Consider the following 17,411-nt stretch of genomic DNA (forward strand, 5'->3'; position numbering starts at 1 on the left):
AAAAGCATTTCACAAGACATGGCTGCCTCTTTCTTCTGTCTCTTTTTTTTGTTTTTTTTGTTCCGTCAAAAATTGCTGTGCTCTATTTGAGTTGTAATCTCTCGACCAATTCTCCTGTGCAGTTCCCTCTTACAGAGACATTTTTGCTTTTTGAAAAATGTTTCCCTCTCTGGGCTCCTGGGGAGAGGATCTGTTCCTGGAGGTGTTTTCACAGTGAAGACTCCACATGAGCTGCTTCAAAACCTTCCTGACTTCTCACTGGAACACTTTCAAGTTCTTTGTTGTTGATGAGGGTTACGTGGGCCAAGTCTAAAGCTGTTATAGAGGGGCTTTTTTCCCCCCATCAGTATGACCGAAAAGTCAAAAATGTTAGAGCTAAAGCTGAAGCTGTTTTTTACAATGATGCAGTTTAATGATGAAAGTCCTGAATGTGTCCTGTTCACCATTGTATCTCTGACTTTCCCAATTCCCAGTGGAACATTCCTGGGATATACTGCATTACAATTATTATACATTTACATTTATGGTATTTGTTCAATACCTTTTTTGCTAAAAGGATGGAAATGGCAGTGGTGAACACGTATTTTAAGAAGAAGGAGGATCATAGGGTGACGTATAGGAGTGGAGGAAGGTGCACACAGGTGGATTATGTTCTATGTAGGAGATACAACCTAAAGGAGATTGGAGACTGTAAGATGTTGCCAGGGGACAGTGTAGCTAGACAGCATCAGATGGTGGTCTGTAGGATGGTATTGAAGGTGAAGAAGAAGAGGAGGAGAGTAAGGACTGAAAGAAGAATAAGATGGTGGAAACTGAAGGAGGAAGAGTGTAGTGTAAGGTTCAGGGAAGAGGTCAGACAGGGGCTCAGTGGTGGTAAAGAGGTGCTGGATGATTGTGGAACTACAGTAGCTAGAAAGGTACTTGTTGTGACATCTGGAAATAGAAAGGAAGACAAAGAGACGTGGTGGTGAAATGAGGAAGAGCATCTGTGAGCAACAGTATGTTTTCATGCCGAGGAAGAGCACCACAGACGCATTATTTGCTTTGAGAATGTTGATGGAGAAGTATAGAGAAGGTCTGAGGGAGTTGCATTGTGTGTTTGTGGATTTAGAGAAATTGTTGGGTGGCAGTTGCTCACAGTAAAATGAATGTAAAGATTAAAGTCCATTTAGGGTATTCATGTACAGCATTTGGCAGATGCCCTTGTCTCTGAGCAGTTTAGGGTTAAGGGCCTTGCTCAAGGGCCCCAGCAATTGCAGCTTGGCACGTTTGGGATTTCAACTGACAAGCAGAAGTCCAACTCTAACCACCGAGCTATGACTTTTCCAGAAGACATGTGTTAAGCTGCATTTTAAAATCCTGTGGTTGTATAGCCTTCATAACGTGTTAGTCTTTTTCCTTGGTAGTTGGTGTGTTATGGGGACAGTTAGCAGGTGGTTGGAAAAAATGTAGCAGCTGGAGGGATTGTAAAAAAAATAAACCCATACATTTTACTCATTTCATTTTACGGAACATTACCAAAACATCTGTATCCAAATCTTCGTTTTTTTTTTCCTGTGATAGTTAACAAGAAGTGAGTGTTAGTGAGGACCAGGAAAACACAAACTTTTTTGTCCTTAATACAGTCGACCTCATTTGTGTGCTTAATCGGGGCAAACTCTGTTTCCTGAACAGTTTGCTGGAATGTCAGAACCCAGTGTTTCCCTTTAAACATCATCTGTCTGAAGCTGGAAGGAGCAGTACAGTGCATCAGGAAATTATTCACCAATTCTCATCATTATATTTCACTACATGTGGCGCTGGGTGTGAACGTGTAGCTGACAAATACATTCGATTTGTTGCCTTTTTTAACCTTTATTTTAGCTGTAATAACTGGTTTTAATTTTGCCCAGCAAAAAAAAAAAAAACGCTGAATAATCACACTTGACTTGTATTATTTATTCCAAATGCTTGTCTTATGTCACATTTATTTACAACCGAATAACAAATTATTGTGTCTGCACTATTAAATCAGCACACACTTCCCAAACATTATCCGGTTTGTTTATAATTTTTGTGGAAATTTGTTGTGTACTTATGGATTTTTACTGCGTTGTTCTGTAGTTTGATTTCGGTTTCTCCTGTTGAATATCTTCAGTAACGACAAAAAACATCGATTCATGTTTTATGTTGCAATAAGTATTTTAAGCAGCAGCGAGTAATGATTTCGCTACGTTTTTGCATCGTAACTACTCAATTGGAATATTATTCTACTACTTGATTTCAATATTATAATATTATTCACGTATATACATATATTTTTCTATACTTTATACTTTTTTATTTATTTATTTACTTTATTTTTTATCCCAATATTTTATTCATTTTTTAATATTTAAATGTCATAAAATTTGAATTTTTGAAATTTTGAACATCATTATTATAATATATTTTTTGTTTAAACGCTTCGACTCATTTTAATAGAATATTCAATGATGACGATTTTAAAATGAAGAGGGATTCTCTTGTTTTAAAGTCTTTTCACGCAAATTAAGAAACTCTAAAAATAAAAACAAAATGATTAAGCTAGTTTTAATTTAATTCGACTAAATCGACATGGAATACAATGTTTTATTGCATAATTTATAATATTTCCTTTTTTTTTTTTTTTTAAGCCAGCTACTGTATGTTTTCTTGTTTCAGGAAATGTTACCAAGTGTAATTGTGTTATTCTAAAAGTGAATACAGCAGTATACAATACAGAGTTCCTCATTTTTCTACTCCATTTTTTCTCCATTCACCAAACGTGTTTTGCATTTTTCTGTTCGCTGCAAAACATTTGGAAAGGAACCCTGGCACATGCAGCCTTGTACCGATCCCAAATCTCTTACCGCTCCTCCGGACCGTTCTCTGGTATTCTGACAGCTTTTTGATATGTCTAGCAGAGATCCCTCTGCTCGCTCTCTTTCTCATCTCTATCATCCTCCTTCTTCTCATCTCCCACCTACGTTTTATTTCTCCGCAGGTCCGATACGAGAACAGGAACCGAGCTGGACTGGGGCTCAGCGGGTGCTGAGGAGAATCTCCTCTGCTTTGCCAGGTGCTTTTTCTTTTCAGCAGCACGTCGAGCAAAGAAATTGGAACACACCCGGTCATGATTCCAGGGGTACTTTTTTGCAGAGATGAAAACATGGCCAGGATCAGTGTTCCTTGAGAGGAGAACTGTGAAATACGGCAGAAAGCTTTCCAAATGACAGTTCCAAGAATCCGGGAAAAGGACAAGAAGTGACTGGATTACACACTGAGCTTAAATTATGTAGAATCCTGCCGAGCTGAAGGGGGAAGGAAAGAAGGAGGAAGGGAGAGAACATTGCTGGTGACAGCATGGGTACCCTGGGGACACCTCAGATTCGGTACCTGGTAAGATGCCAGGCTTTGATTCTTTCCAGTTCTGCAGATTCTTATCTAAAAAAAATGCACATTTGGACAAATACTATGTAATGTATCTGTATTTACACTCTGTTGACAAAAGTAATGGGACACCAGACTCCTCCAGCCATGTGTGGTTCTTCCTTTGTGTGGTACAGTTCCTCAATTCCTCAAAAAACTCACACACCAAACCTCTTCACCACATCTCACCTGCATCAGTACCTGACTTGAGACTTGAGACTTGATTAAAACTCTAGAGCAGATTGGACTCCCAGAAGATTGGAGCTTTTTTGAAGAGCAAATGGAGACTCACTGTGGAATGGGATACACATTTGTCCGTATTGTGTATAAATATGGATTTGACCCCAAAGTGGGCGTGGCTTAAAGATGTAAGCATCATTTTTGCCACTGTTGCGGATGGAACCACAAATCGATATTCCACACCAAGAACATTCATTCTTCTGAATCAGTTCTGGATACTACGACGCAACCTGCAGACGAGACATGACCAGACTCCTGAATTTTGTGCAATGCAGCGTGGGATTGTTGTAAGCTGTGCGTGTCATACCAAAGCCCATTTTAATGAGGTGTGAGCAGGATCGCTGCCCCCCCGAGCGAGTATTGCCCCCTACCTCCTTTATTTCCCTCTGCTGTACCTCCATAATAATCCTGACTATGAAGAACGTCTGAGATTGGATTCACATCCAAGATGAAATTGATGATTCTGATTGGTCGGGAGGTGCTAATTACAGTTTTTATAGCATCTGAGACAATACATTTTATTGTAATTGGCTGTTTCTATAGTAACAGCTCATTCTCAGGGATTTATTTTACACTGATGGAAGGAGTCTCCAGTTTCGGCATAACAATGACCATTGCGAACACGAAGCTCCATGAAGCTCGGCATTCCATTGGCTGGAACGCTGACTGCACCCCAGGCCTCCTCACCTCATCTCACCTACATCAGTTCCTGACGTTACTGACATCGTTGTGGCTGAAAGAATCTCCACAAAATATAGTGGAACATTTTCCAAAAGAGTGGAACTTCTTATAAGAGCAAATGGATGTTCAAAAAGAAGCACATAGAAAATCCATTGATCAACACAAGCAAATTGCGAAGGGAAAATTTCATACATCCAAAAAAATTTCCAATCCAATTGTACCAACTTTATGATAAGCGTTTGGAGTAGAGGCACATATGGGTGGAAAAGGTGGGTGTCCGAATACTTTTGGCAATTTAGTGGATGTAAAATGATATTTTTAAGAAGTTGGAGATGATGTTTATATACCTGGTGTTTTGTGAGAAAATGCTGAAGGAGTGAATATTTATTGATTTCTTATAGTGAGACAGAAATGTCTGGTTTATTTATTTATTTATTTAAGAAATCAATGCGACTTCTTTGGATCCTCTTTGGGGTGATTTGAGTTCGCCACTGAAACACAGACCGGGTCTGACTCTAATTGGACCGTGTCTCAGTCCAGACTTGGTGCTGATAAAAAGCACAGTCATGTTGAAAGTTGCTGCTTCGAAAAGCGGCCTTGTGGCGCCATCTGGAGGTCAATTTATTACAACTTTTCTCATTTTGCTTTGGGGCGTTTCTCAAATCATCCTTAATTTTTGCAAACCAGTGAGTGCCTTTTTTAAAACAATGTGTACAAACAGCACAACACACTGGATTTCTTGTAAAAGTCTGAACTTTCCTCTAAATTCTCAGTTCATCTCTCAAAAGTGAGTATTTGTGTGAATGAACATCTCATTCCCATCAGAAAGTCACTTCGTCATTGTTCACAAACACAATCATCAAAATGTTTAGTCGTGTTTTCAGTGTGACGTTGCACAGTTTTAGGATTTCCTGATATAAACAGTGTTTTGGATCACAGTGACTGAAAATGCACAAATTTTGACTTCCTTTTGGATATTTGATTTATATTGATTGTAAAAGACCGGACAGGATTCACACTTTTACTGTACTCGTCTTCGTTTGTTTCTTGGTTGTTGATTCATTTTGAGAATGTAGAATTCTGTGTTTTGTTTGTTTTCACTCTCCAACTGAAGCTTCACCAGATTCACCTTTGACCTGTTTTAGAGAACTGGTTGATCATTGGTTGATCTGATGTCGTTCACTCGCCTTCATTAGTGACATTCAAGTTTCATCTGCACAATTCATCAATTCAACACATTTACAAAAAACAGTGTAATAGAAATGTTAAATGACAGATGATGATGACTGGTTGAATCATTTTACATTCGCTGACGTACACAATGAACTGATGCTGAGATGTTTTTGGGGGTTAAAACTATTCAGGTGAAATCAGTAGAATATATTTTGATTAACATGAAATAAACAACTGATAATGTAGGAAACAGCAGACACTCGTACACAATCGATTAAATGATGTACTAAAGTTTTCGCAGTTTGATCAAAGCAACAAGAAATGTTCTCATGATGAGCACAAATAAATAAATGTGGAGGAACAAGTAGTTTTGAGAATTTTATTTCTGATCTGAGAAACGCTCCAAAGCGACTGAGAAAAACTTTCTATTCCAGTCCATGTCCACATTAATACAGCACACTTATTTTTTTGTCCTTTTTGGGCTTCCGTCCAGACAGAGATAACGAAAACGTTGACGAAACGACTTATTCTAAAAGCACTGACAAAACAAACCGTACTTTTGAGAGTTGATTTGAGGATTTTGAGAAAAGTGCAGGGTTTTGCAAGAATTGCAAGAAAGTGAAAAACACACTTCCTGTCTTGCAAATATTAAGGATGATTTGTGAAATGCTCCAATGTAACAGAGAAAAACTGTAACCATGAGGGGGCGTCATAAATACTAAACGAGACGCCGGGGTACTTTAGAGAGGCACGTGGCAGTATGTGTGCGTGGAGCACCTGGAGTTTATTGGGTTAATGAGATTACAGACGTGACCCTAATCCAGGTAACGACCTTAGTATCGGAGATCTCGTCTCACACACACACACACACACACTTACATTCACAGGAGATGCTCCGATCAGTCGTAAGTATGACTTGTTTGTTAAAATTCTTTTTGTTCAGTTATTTATTTTCCTGATCTGCTTCCAAATAAGTGCTGATGACGTAATTTAGACTTTCTGTCATCACCTGATTCTCACTTTATATAAACTGTGAGAGTCTTCAATGAATACACACATTTTCTGTTTGTAAATGTGTGTATATGCAGGTTTAGGTGTGAGGTGTTGCAGGATGTTAGTGCAGGATGTGGAGGTGAAGAACGGAGCATCACAACAGTGTAAGGACTCGTACGCAGCTGAATTATTGAACTAGTCGGAGCTCACAACCTGCATCTGTAGCAAAACTGCACAAGCTCCAATCTTTTCATGTCATCTTTTAATAGCATTTTATTTTATTTTATTTTTTTTTATTCCAAAACGACTGACGGAGGAGAAGAAATCGATTCGGGTGCACTTACTTTTCAAAATGGACTTTTCTAGAAAAGCAGGACATTGTGATAGAAATTCGGCCCGAACAGTTTGAGACTGTTTTTTTTTTTATATATTTATTTTTGCTTTTTTTTCTGTAGAATTCGCACAAATACACACAATTTGAGTTCCAAATATTCAGGAAAACCGTAACGCACAAAAAGTGTACAAAAAGAAGTGCAGGAAAACTGGAGTCATTAAAGGAGGTGAATATCGATGCTGCTGCTGCTGCTGGAGATGATGTATGAGGGAGGTGCAGCTGCGGCTCCAGTGAAAGGAGACGTGTTGAATTGTGTTTATTGGGTTTTTTGGGTTTATGACTGTGTGAGATCAACACTGATCATCTCTTCATCACGGCACCTGTCAGTGTGTGAATTTATTTATTAGAGAGCAAGTGAACATTTTGTCCTCAAAGTTGATGTTCGAAAAATGGGCGACGTCTAGACGTCTGGGTTAGAGCGTCTCCTAAACTGCAGCTCTTGTGGGCTGTTCATGTTACTGCAAAACCGCACAGGAGCATCTATGCAGATGAAGCAGAAGATGCCAAACTTCTTCTCGCTCTAAGTAAACTGTACACTCCTTTGATATATATTACTTAAATACACCTAAAAAGACCCTATATCATGTCCTGTTACTATGGAAACAATGCCATATTAGACCTTATTATAGATGAATGATTCTCCCATGAGCATGCAATAATCCAGTCACATGTAGATTAACATGATTACGAGATTGTCCCGTCTCTCCTGCAGCGAACGATGGCACCAGATGAAGCGATCAAAACCTCAACTCTTCACCCTCAAGACCCCGGTGGTGACGACAGACGCTCACACATCCCTGGAGAAGCTTCGTGTCCAACCATGTCCACGGGTCACATCGACTTTTTTCCGTCTGCTCTTCCTCCTCCGGCGCATGATATCCGTCTCTGTGCCCGGCCTACGGAGAGACAGAACAAGGCGGAGAATTACGAGAACTTTCTTCCGAGGCGTCCCCTCAAATTAGCTCCAATAGAGCTCCCCGTGGAGGTACAGGAAGCTCAGAGGGAGAAGATACGCTCCATCTGGAAGGAGGACGAAAAACCGGAGCTGGGCAGTCATGGCAAAACGCTTCTCCTACCTGTTAATCAAATGACGGTAGGTCAAAGATCTGGTAAGAAAGGACAAGTTCAAACTCCCATCCAATCAGGGCATATCGATATCGGCCAATCAGATAGACGGAAAGCCAGACGCTTCAAAATACACAGGGCTCAGCAGCTCGATGAGGATCAGAGCAAATCCAGATTTTCCTCAGAGGATTAAAGGATGATGAGGGCAAACCTGGAGCATCGGGAGCGACGCCACGGCAACGGGGGAAGCAGAAATTTCAGGAAAAGTCATCAGGCGTGAATCCGGTGGGAAAAGTGTCTGAGGCGGTGAGGGGAAAAGAGAGCAGGAGGATGGCTGTTAATGGCATACAGGAAGCTGCACTCTGACTTTAACTCTCAGAGGATGTTAGAACAGAATTTCTTTTCTCTTTTTCTTCGTCTCGAGATCTCTCTCTTTCTCTCTCTCTTTCTCGAACCCTTTTACTTACTTTTAATATCTTGCAATTATTCTTTCATCTTTCTCTTTGTTTTCCTCAACCAGTTTCTAATAAAGTATTACATAAAAATTCTATAATATAAATTACACTACATACCAAAAGTTTGTGGACACCTGATTGCTATGGGCTTCGTTATGAACCTCCCATTCCACACTTGCTGGTTTAAGAAGCTTCACTCTTCTGGGAAGATGTTACACTAGACTTTGTGGAAATTCATTCATCCACAAGTGTGTTAGTAAAGTCACGTACTAATGTAGGTGAGAAGATATTATGAGGCAAGCTCTATTTATTTATTTATTTATTTATTTTTATTTGGTTATGTGTTTGATGCTCAAGTGTATATATTTTTATATAAATTAGAAAAATGAATAAAACACAAACACAAAATAAATCCACAGATACATAGATAGATAGATAGATAGATAGATAGATAGATAGATAGATAGATAGATAGATAGATAGATAGATAGATAGATAACAGAAAGATGGAAGGACAGACAGACAGACAGACAGACAGACAGACAGACATTATTATGATTATTATTGAGAAACAGTGAAATTCCTGGATATAATAAAGACACACACACACACACACACACACACACACACACACACACACACACACACACACACACACACACACACACACACACACTGTCTCTCCAGCACCAGGATGGTGTTTTCATGTGCAGTGTTCAGCTGTAATATCTGCAGGAGAAGAGGAACGTGATCTGAGATGAGTGAGTGCTGAGATGAATCCCTCTGTCAGACGGTGATAAATAACAGGAGGGATGAAATGTCTCGTTTGGTCTCTGTCTCCATCTCGGTCTCGCTCCGGACACAGCAGCTTACAGCTAACGAGGTGTTTGGAGCTCAACCTTTAACTCTCCACGTGTCAGCATACGACACTCTGTTTATCCAGGTCTTAATCCTCAATCAGCTCTGTATCTCCCACTGCACAGAGAATCAGACTGTAAAGAAACAAATGAAGAAAGGCGTTATGTAGGGTAGAAGTATCGGGACACCTGAACTAATCATACACTGGTGAATATTGTGTGTATGACATGGTTGATGCTTTGTGTTCCTCATGCAGGAACAATCATAAGAGCCCTGAGAAAAGCTAAGTTGATGCACGTGTTCGAACGTGTCAACCCCCGTCATCAGCTTGGGCTAAAGTTAGCCTGACCTCTGACCTTTCTCCCCTCAAACACAATGATCGATGGTGGAATATAAGAGTCTGGATTCAGCTGTACCTTCGCTGTGTTCATGAAGAAACATGACGTCTCCTAAGCTTTAATACAGATATGAATCGTAGTGTTGGTACAGATGGTGTTGTAGTTTCTCATTGAGTGGAGAAGGAAAGGAATGTGATTTTGGGTACTGTGTGTGTACTGTTTTATTTTTATGTATTTCATTGTTTTTTTTCCATTTGTTTAATGAGCAGTGTTACTTATTTACTTCTAATAGACAAGTCTTATGTTTAATTGTTTATTTTATTGTATCTGTATGCATTTCTTTTATCTATTTATTACTAAATTATGCTTCGTTTTAAAACAATTATTATTATTATTATTTTAAATACTGCTTTTTTTTTCAGCCAAATTAAAATGACTTTTTGTTGATTTAGATTTTTTTTTCTTCTATTTTTAGACATTTATATTTTACATTTTTTACATTTCATTACATTTTTTTTATAAATGTAGCAAAAAGTTGATTTTATTTGTATTAATTGTAATTAATTTTTATTATTTATTTATTTATTTATTTATTTTTATTTATTTATTTTTATTTATTTATTTTTATATTGCTATTTTCTATCTTAATTCAGTTACATTTTTATTTTTTCCCTACTATTTTTATACATTTAAATTTGATGTTTTCTAAATTAAATTATATACTATATATATTATTTAGCAACATGTTTATTTTATTTGTATCAATTGTAATTTTATTTTTGTATGATTTGTTTATTTATTTTTATATTGCCATTTCTTATCTTTATTCTGCTAAATTAAAATTTTCTTTTTTTTGGATTTACATTTTTTCCTTCTATTTTTATACATTTATATTTTACATCTTTTATTTTTCATTGTTTTTTTTTTTCTTAATTTAGCCAAATGTTTATTTTATTTTATTTGTATTTATTTTGTATTATTTATTGATTTATTTTTATATTGCCAAATTTTTTTGATTGTTATTAGTATTTATTTCAATTTATTTAATTTATTTATTTTTGGCAAATCATTAACAAGGTCTACACACACACACACACACACACACACACACACACACACACACACACACACACTGAAATCTCTCCAGACACCACATTCTTCTTCTTTTTTAACATCACATAACTATTTTTAGATCATTTTTTGTTTGTTTTTTGCTAAAACATCATTTGTAATATTTTATTTATTATAATGTGTTTAATGATCACACACACTGTAAGTTTTGTACACACACTTGGTAACACAAACACACACCCATGCAGAGGGGAGGGAAGACCAGAGGGTGTGTTATCCTGACACATGTGGGTAGTAAAGGAAAGAAAGCGAAAGAATGAGAGCGAGGGATGAAGAAGGACAAAAATATCCAGGAATCTGGCTCTATAATTGGCCGAGTCTGTCAGGACCCTGGTTTTTGATGTGAGGTTGCGCGCCCAGCCACCTCATCCCCACTGAAACCTTATCCTCTGAACACAGGTTCCACCCCTCCCACACCCCTGCATAGTGACACAGCTGTCTGCCTGACACACACACACACACACACACGTCTGTGGATTACTCTCCCTCTCTCAGTGTGTGTTTGAGGGATTTCAACACCTGTCCAGGTTCAGCATCAGAAGATGAGGACGCATGGAAGTTGAAGAGTGTGTTTGTGAGTGTGTAAGAGTGTGTGCGAACAGGTGAGGCCTGGAGAAGGTTTTCCATTGATTCAGCATTGATCACACAGGTACGGATTCTACTTTATTCACAGTAGGTGTCTCAGAAGGAACCCTTAAAAACTGCATGTTGAACATTTTGAGAGGTTGTGAAGAAACTTCTAGTGTTTCTGTTTTATTGATTGGAGCTTCTGCAAGAAATTCAAGATGTTTCAGGATGCTAAAAGAACCCTTAAAGATCCAAAGAATGACAGAAGAACCTTTCTAATAGTACTTTTTGCTGAGAATGTGGATTTATAGAAAGTGTTCTCCATGATGGGGTTTACAGCATTAAGAACTCTTGGATATCTAAAGATCACATGAAGGTCTGTTTTGTTTTGCTCAGTTCTTTTTTGTTCTTAGATTTCTGTAGTGATGGAGTCATAACAGGTTTCTTCAGAGACACACAGAGTTTGTACGTTTCTTTGCCTTCTGATGGAGATCTGAGTAGAACTTTTTTAAGAAGCCTGGATTCCTTCTGAACTATCTGAAGAACTACCGATAAAATGTGAAGTTTTCTTTAGTTTGTGTTTCTGAAGGAACCCTTGAAGAACCAACCGAATGCATAGAACTTTTAGGAAGCTGAGAATCCTTAGATATTCAAATATTGATAGACGGAATGATCAAATGATATTGATAGACGGAATGATCAAATGATCCAAACAGCAGACTGAAAAAAATTTCATTTGAAATCTTTTTAGAACTTTAAGTGGGTTTTCTCTTTTTAAGAGGGTCTCAGTAGAACTGCTTTCGGATGCTAGAATTATGATTAAACATGAAACTTTTAGCTGAGTCTGTCATATATTCATGGATTTAAAAAAAGTTTTGGTTGTCCATCTTAGGACCATTAAAATGTAGGACCTTAAACAAAAAAGTTGTAGTTACTTTGACTTTCATTTTAATTTTAAGTTTTTTTTATTTATCAATTTATAAATTTTACAAATTATATTTATTTTTACAAATTTTTTTACAAAAAAAGAATATTTAAAAAATAAATGTGTATTTTCTTTTTTCTATATAAACAAGTATGATTTGTCATTTTTTTTATACTTTTTTGCTATATATATAATGAGTGTATGCAAGATGTCTTTTTTTGGTATATTTTTGGAAATTAATTTTAAACTAATCCAATTTTATTTCGTTTTACAAATGATTTATTTCTAGTTATATTTATTTATTTAAAGCAGTCGATTTAAGATCTGAAGGTTGTGAGTTCAAACCCCAGCCACACTAAGCTGCCACTACTTGCGCCCCTGAGCAAGGCCCTCAACCCCATAACTGTGCTCAGTTGTATAAATGAGAAAAGTCACTCTGGATAAGAGCATCTGCCAAATGTCAAATGTAAATGTATGAACAATAATACAGAATATGCAAACAATAATATTTGACAAAAACTGCTCAACTGGGTCATACCCCAATCTTCAGAGGTTGCAGCAGGAGACACAGCTTAGACTTTAGGCAGTGAAGATGATGATACTAATAATAAATGACACTCATGAACACCATAAAACAAATAAATAAAACAATTAACTACTACTTCTTTCAGCCGCTCCCATTAGGGGGCGCCACAGCAGATCATCCGTCTCCATACCCCCCTGTCCTCTACATCTGCCTCTTTCACACCAACTACCTGCATGTCTTCCCTCACCACATCCATAAACCTCCTCCTTGGTCTTCCTCTTTTCCTCTTTCCTGGTGGCTCCATCCTCAGCATTCTCCTACTGATATACCCCATGTCCCTCCTCTGCATATGTCCAAACCATCTTAATCTCACCTTCCTCACCTTGTCTCTAAAACGTCCTACATGTGCTGTCCCTCTAATAAACTCATTTCTAATCCTGTCCATCGTCGTCACTCCCAACGAAAATCTCAACATCTTCAGCTCTGCTACCTCCAGCTCCGCCTCCTGTCTTTTACTCAGTGCCACTGTCTCTAATCCATACAACATCGCAGGTCTCACCACAGTCCTCTAAACTTTCCTTCTCTTACAAAACTAAACAATTAACAACATTTTAAAATAATGATACACGATACAACCAAACTGTGGACTCAACAGTATCCAGCCTACATCCTCCTCAGTGACGGAACCAAAGCACCATCTTGGGCTTCTTGTCTCTTGTCATACAGTAATCTTTCAAGTGCTCATCCCAAGTGTCTCAGACCAAACGTGAAGACGCTGTCTCTCAGATCCATTCGAACCTTCTAAATAAGTGAAAGGTGGTGAATAATGTGGTAGGGGGTAGCTGAATGGTAAAAGCACTGGACTCTGGACTCTGGACCAGAAGATTGTGAGTTTAAATCCCAACACCTCCAAGTTTGTGACATGAACAAGACCTTAACCCTCAACTGCTCCGTTGCTCTGTATAGGGGTTCGTCTGCCAAATGCCATAAATGTAAAAAACATTAACTATCCTAATAACCCTTTTAAAAAACTACATTAAGGGTGATTAAGTCTCCGGGTTACTGATCAGAAGGTCGGGGCTTCAAGCCCCAGTATCACCAAGCTGCCACTTCTGGGCCCCTTGATCAAGGCCCTTAACCCTCTGTGCTGTATCATGGCTTACCACAGCTTCTGACATTGCTCAGACATCATTGGTCTTTCCGAAGAAAGCATTAATGATTGTAGGTAGAAACTTGCTGACAGAGTTCCAGGTAGAACCCCACTGAGAGGTACCAGGAACTGCTATAAGAACAGAGGTACCTTTGCTGAACTCAACATTCCTGTAACAACAGCAGAACCAGCAACCTAAACCTCTCTAAAAGAACCCTTACAGACCATAGATAGAACATTACACACAAAGTTTAGAAACAGTTCCAAGCAGAACCTCATTAGGAACCCAAGATCTTGTTGTCTGGTTGTTTTTCACACAGATGTGTGAAAGGCTGGTGCTTATTCTTTTCTATCACTTAAAGTTTAGTATCAGTCTGATGTTTTGTAGCTGCAATTCTTTCTTTCTTTCTTTCTTTCTTTCTTTCTTTCTTTCTTTCTTTCTTTCTTTCTTTCTTTCTTTCTTTCTTTCTTTCTTTCTTTTTTTTTCACTTTGAAAACATTTCTGGAGTAGAGGCTGGTTGTGTACAGCTCAGGAAGTGCTGAGGAGTAGAACGTCTGGTTTGTTCATCTACATTTTACTCCCAGGGCTATCATTTCCAGGCAGTTTTTTTCATTTTTGGCCCTTGAGTGAGTCTTGAGTGTTGTAGCAGAGAGATCCGGTGTGGAAACGCCAGGCATGGAGAACAGTTTAATCATCTACTGTACATATAATATACAATACTACTACTACTACTACTAATAATAATATAATAATAATAATTATTATTATTATTAATATTATTATTATATTATTATTATTATTATTATTATTATTATTATTATTATTATTATTGTTTTTGTTGTTATATTTATTCATTGATTTATTTTTTCCACACATAAATTATGTATTTTTTTTACATGTATTACTCTTTTATATATATATATATATATATATATATATATATATATATATATATATATATATATATATATATATATATATATATATGCATTTTACACACAGTACATCTATTTTCCCAATTATGTTTTACCCTAAATAATATTTTTTATATATTTTTTTCCTGTAATTATTTTCATATTTGTTCATTATATTTTTACACAATTTAATATATTGAATTATTTTCACTTGTTTTTCTTTTCTTTTATATATATATATATATATATATATATATATATATATATATATATATATATATATATATATATATATAAAATAATATTTTTATACAAATTATTAATTTGTTTTATTATTATTATTTATCATTTGATTATACTTTTTAACAAAGGTATATTTATTTAATAAATATACTAATAATTATAATAATATATGTTTGTTTTATATATATATATATATATATATATATATATATATATATATATATATATATATATATATATATATATATATATATATATACTGTATATATATTTTTTTACAATTAACATTTATTTATTAATTTCTTTATTTTGACACGGCAAATTTTTACACACAATACATCTACTTTTCCCAATTATGCCCCCCCAATCATTATTAACATCTTTTTTCACATTTTTTACAAGATTACTTTTTTTCCCTGTCATTATTTTTATGATCTGTTGCTTTTCATCTGTTCATTTTCCACATGTAGGTTTTATATATCACTTCTTGTTCTTCTGATCCTGATGTATAAATCATGTGTGCAGGTTCAGGGCGTAATGTGTTCCAAAGCCTATTTGTGAAAAAACAAATCACGTAAAACATATGTGTAAAGCGTGTTCTTCATGGACACAATGGTGCTTTCTTTGCTTGAATTCTAAGCGCTTGCTTGCTGTTACTCCTGGGATTGAAAGCTTAAAGAGTGTGTGTTCAGCCGTGAACTGATCTGGAGCTCATTGAAAAGCGGTTCCAGCTCCAATCGGGTTAGAGTTATTTCTAACTGTCACTCTTCATCAACGTTCCTCAGGTTTATTAGAGTGTAAAAATCTTCATGTGTTGTATTACCAGCCAAAATAAGTAAGAATTGGTGTTATCAGAAGGTTGTGAGTTCAAATCCCAGAACCACCAAACTGCTTCTGGTGGGCCCTTTATCCCTCACCAGCTCAGTTGTATAAATGACATGATTGTACTGTATGTGCTGTGGATAATGGTGTTTGGACATATACCCTGTGTACCAGGGGCTGTTCCTGTGCACTGAACCCAATCCAAATCGGGACTGGGTGTTGACTAACCAAAACATCCACGGCTGTTTATTTAACTGAGCGTAGAACGAATTTGTTTTCCCTCTTCGGTTTTCCTTGCGTAATTATAGCTCAGTCTCTGTGATCATTTCAAACTGCTATCAGTTATAATAGCAAAAAAAAAAACCCCACACACTCAATTTGGAGTCCTGGTAAAACTCAACAGTGAGAAATTTTACAGCTCAATACAGCTCACAGATTTACTCACTCACGCTGGATCATTTGTCATGGATTAAATGTGCTTTAGACTGGAAAACCAGGAAAAAACAAACCTCTGAACCAGGAAGACATGCAGGAAAATCAAATCTGAACTTTCACTATAATAAATACAGTCATTTATTATGAGAAAATGAGAACCAGGTGAATTTAAGTTCAGGTGAAGTAAAACTCGAGTGAGTTTGAGTTCAGTTGAGTTTAGATAAATAGGAGTTCAGTTTAGACTTCTTTCTTTTTGTCCTCTTCCTCTTGGACTTTGTGGATATTTTCAGTTTGATTTAGAATTCAGATGAGCTTAACTTGGAGACCCACAACCTGTTTCAGCATGACGATGCCCCTGTGCACAAATCCAGCTCCATGAAGATCTACTTTACTTGGGTTGGAGTGGAAGATCTCCTGCTATAGAGCTCCAACCCTATTGAACACCTTTGGGATGAATGTGAATGCTGACTGCACTCCAGGCCTCCTCACCTTCTTACCTACATCAGTACCTGACTTTTCTAACACCCTTGTGTCTAAATAAATTTCTACTAGTGGAACATCTTCACAGAAGAGTGAAGCTTATTACAACCGCAAATGAGGACTAAATGTGGAATGGGATGTTCAGAAAATGCACATAAAAATAATATGGTCAGGTGTCCTATATAGAGTTTTTCTTCATTGTAATAGGGTTAGGTTGTGTGCAATCTTACTAAACCCTGAGTTTCCTGTCTGTTCCTCTTGAAGATCATTCCAATAATATGATCGTCCTGAGGCCTCTTTTACCTCCAAATCTGCTAGAAACATCTTTTCCTCTCACAGTAAAATGAATCAGCGTGGCTGTCAGGTTCAGCCAGCAGAAGAAAGTCAAAGCGTTTACTTTGTCATCACTTTCTCAAATTTTCACGGAAGATTAGAGTGAATAAAAGTCTGATTGGGACAAACTGATTTGCTTTATGGCCACATAGGGATTCTGAGGTACCAGTGGTCCTGGACCTGCATGATTCATCCTGAAACCCTTTCTCTAGATATAGTTATTTTTTGGTGGGAACTGGAAGCTCAGTGGTTAAGGAC

General features: G+C 37.0%; 2 protein-coding genes across 2 annotated transcripts in view; both read left to right on the top strand.

Annotated features, from left to right (window-relative positions):
• The first annotated feature begins 6,375 nt into the window (after positions 1–6,375).
• On the top strand, positions 6,376–8,700 carry LOC124392752. Its single transcript, XM_046859948.1, has 2 exons — positions 6,376–6,428; positions 7,623–8,700. Exons 1-2 carry the CDS (start codon positions 6,414–6,416, stop codon positions 8,166–8,168), a joined length of 561 nt encoding a protein of 186 aa, XP_046715904.1. The 5' UTR covers positions 6,376–6,413; the 3' UTR covers positions 8,169–8,700.
• Positions 8,701–10,917: 2,217 nt separating this feature from the next.
• col22a1 (collagen, type XXII, alpha 1) overlaps positions 10,918–17,411 on the top strand; it is a 62,023-nt gene continuing 55,529 nt past the window's right edge. Inside the window, exon 1 of the mRNA XM_046860228.1 lies at positions 10,918–11,406. The gene's annotated coding sequence lies outside the window, so the exon portion shown is untranslated. The remainder of the gene's footprint in view (positions 11,407–17,411) is intronic.

The sequence above is a fragment of the Silurus meridionalis genome, chromosome 10 (genome assembly GCF_014805685.1).
Source record: "Silurus meridionalis isolate SWU-2019-XX chromosome 10, ASM1480568v1, whole genome shotgun sequence".
In the NCBI taxonomy this organism is placed as follows: domain Eukaryota; kingdom Metazoa; phylum Chordata; class Actinopteri; order Siluriformes; family Siluridae; genus Silurus; species Silurus meridionalis.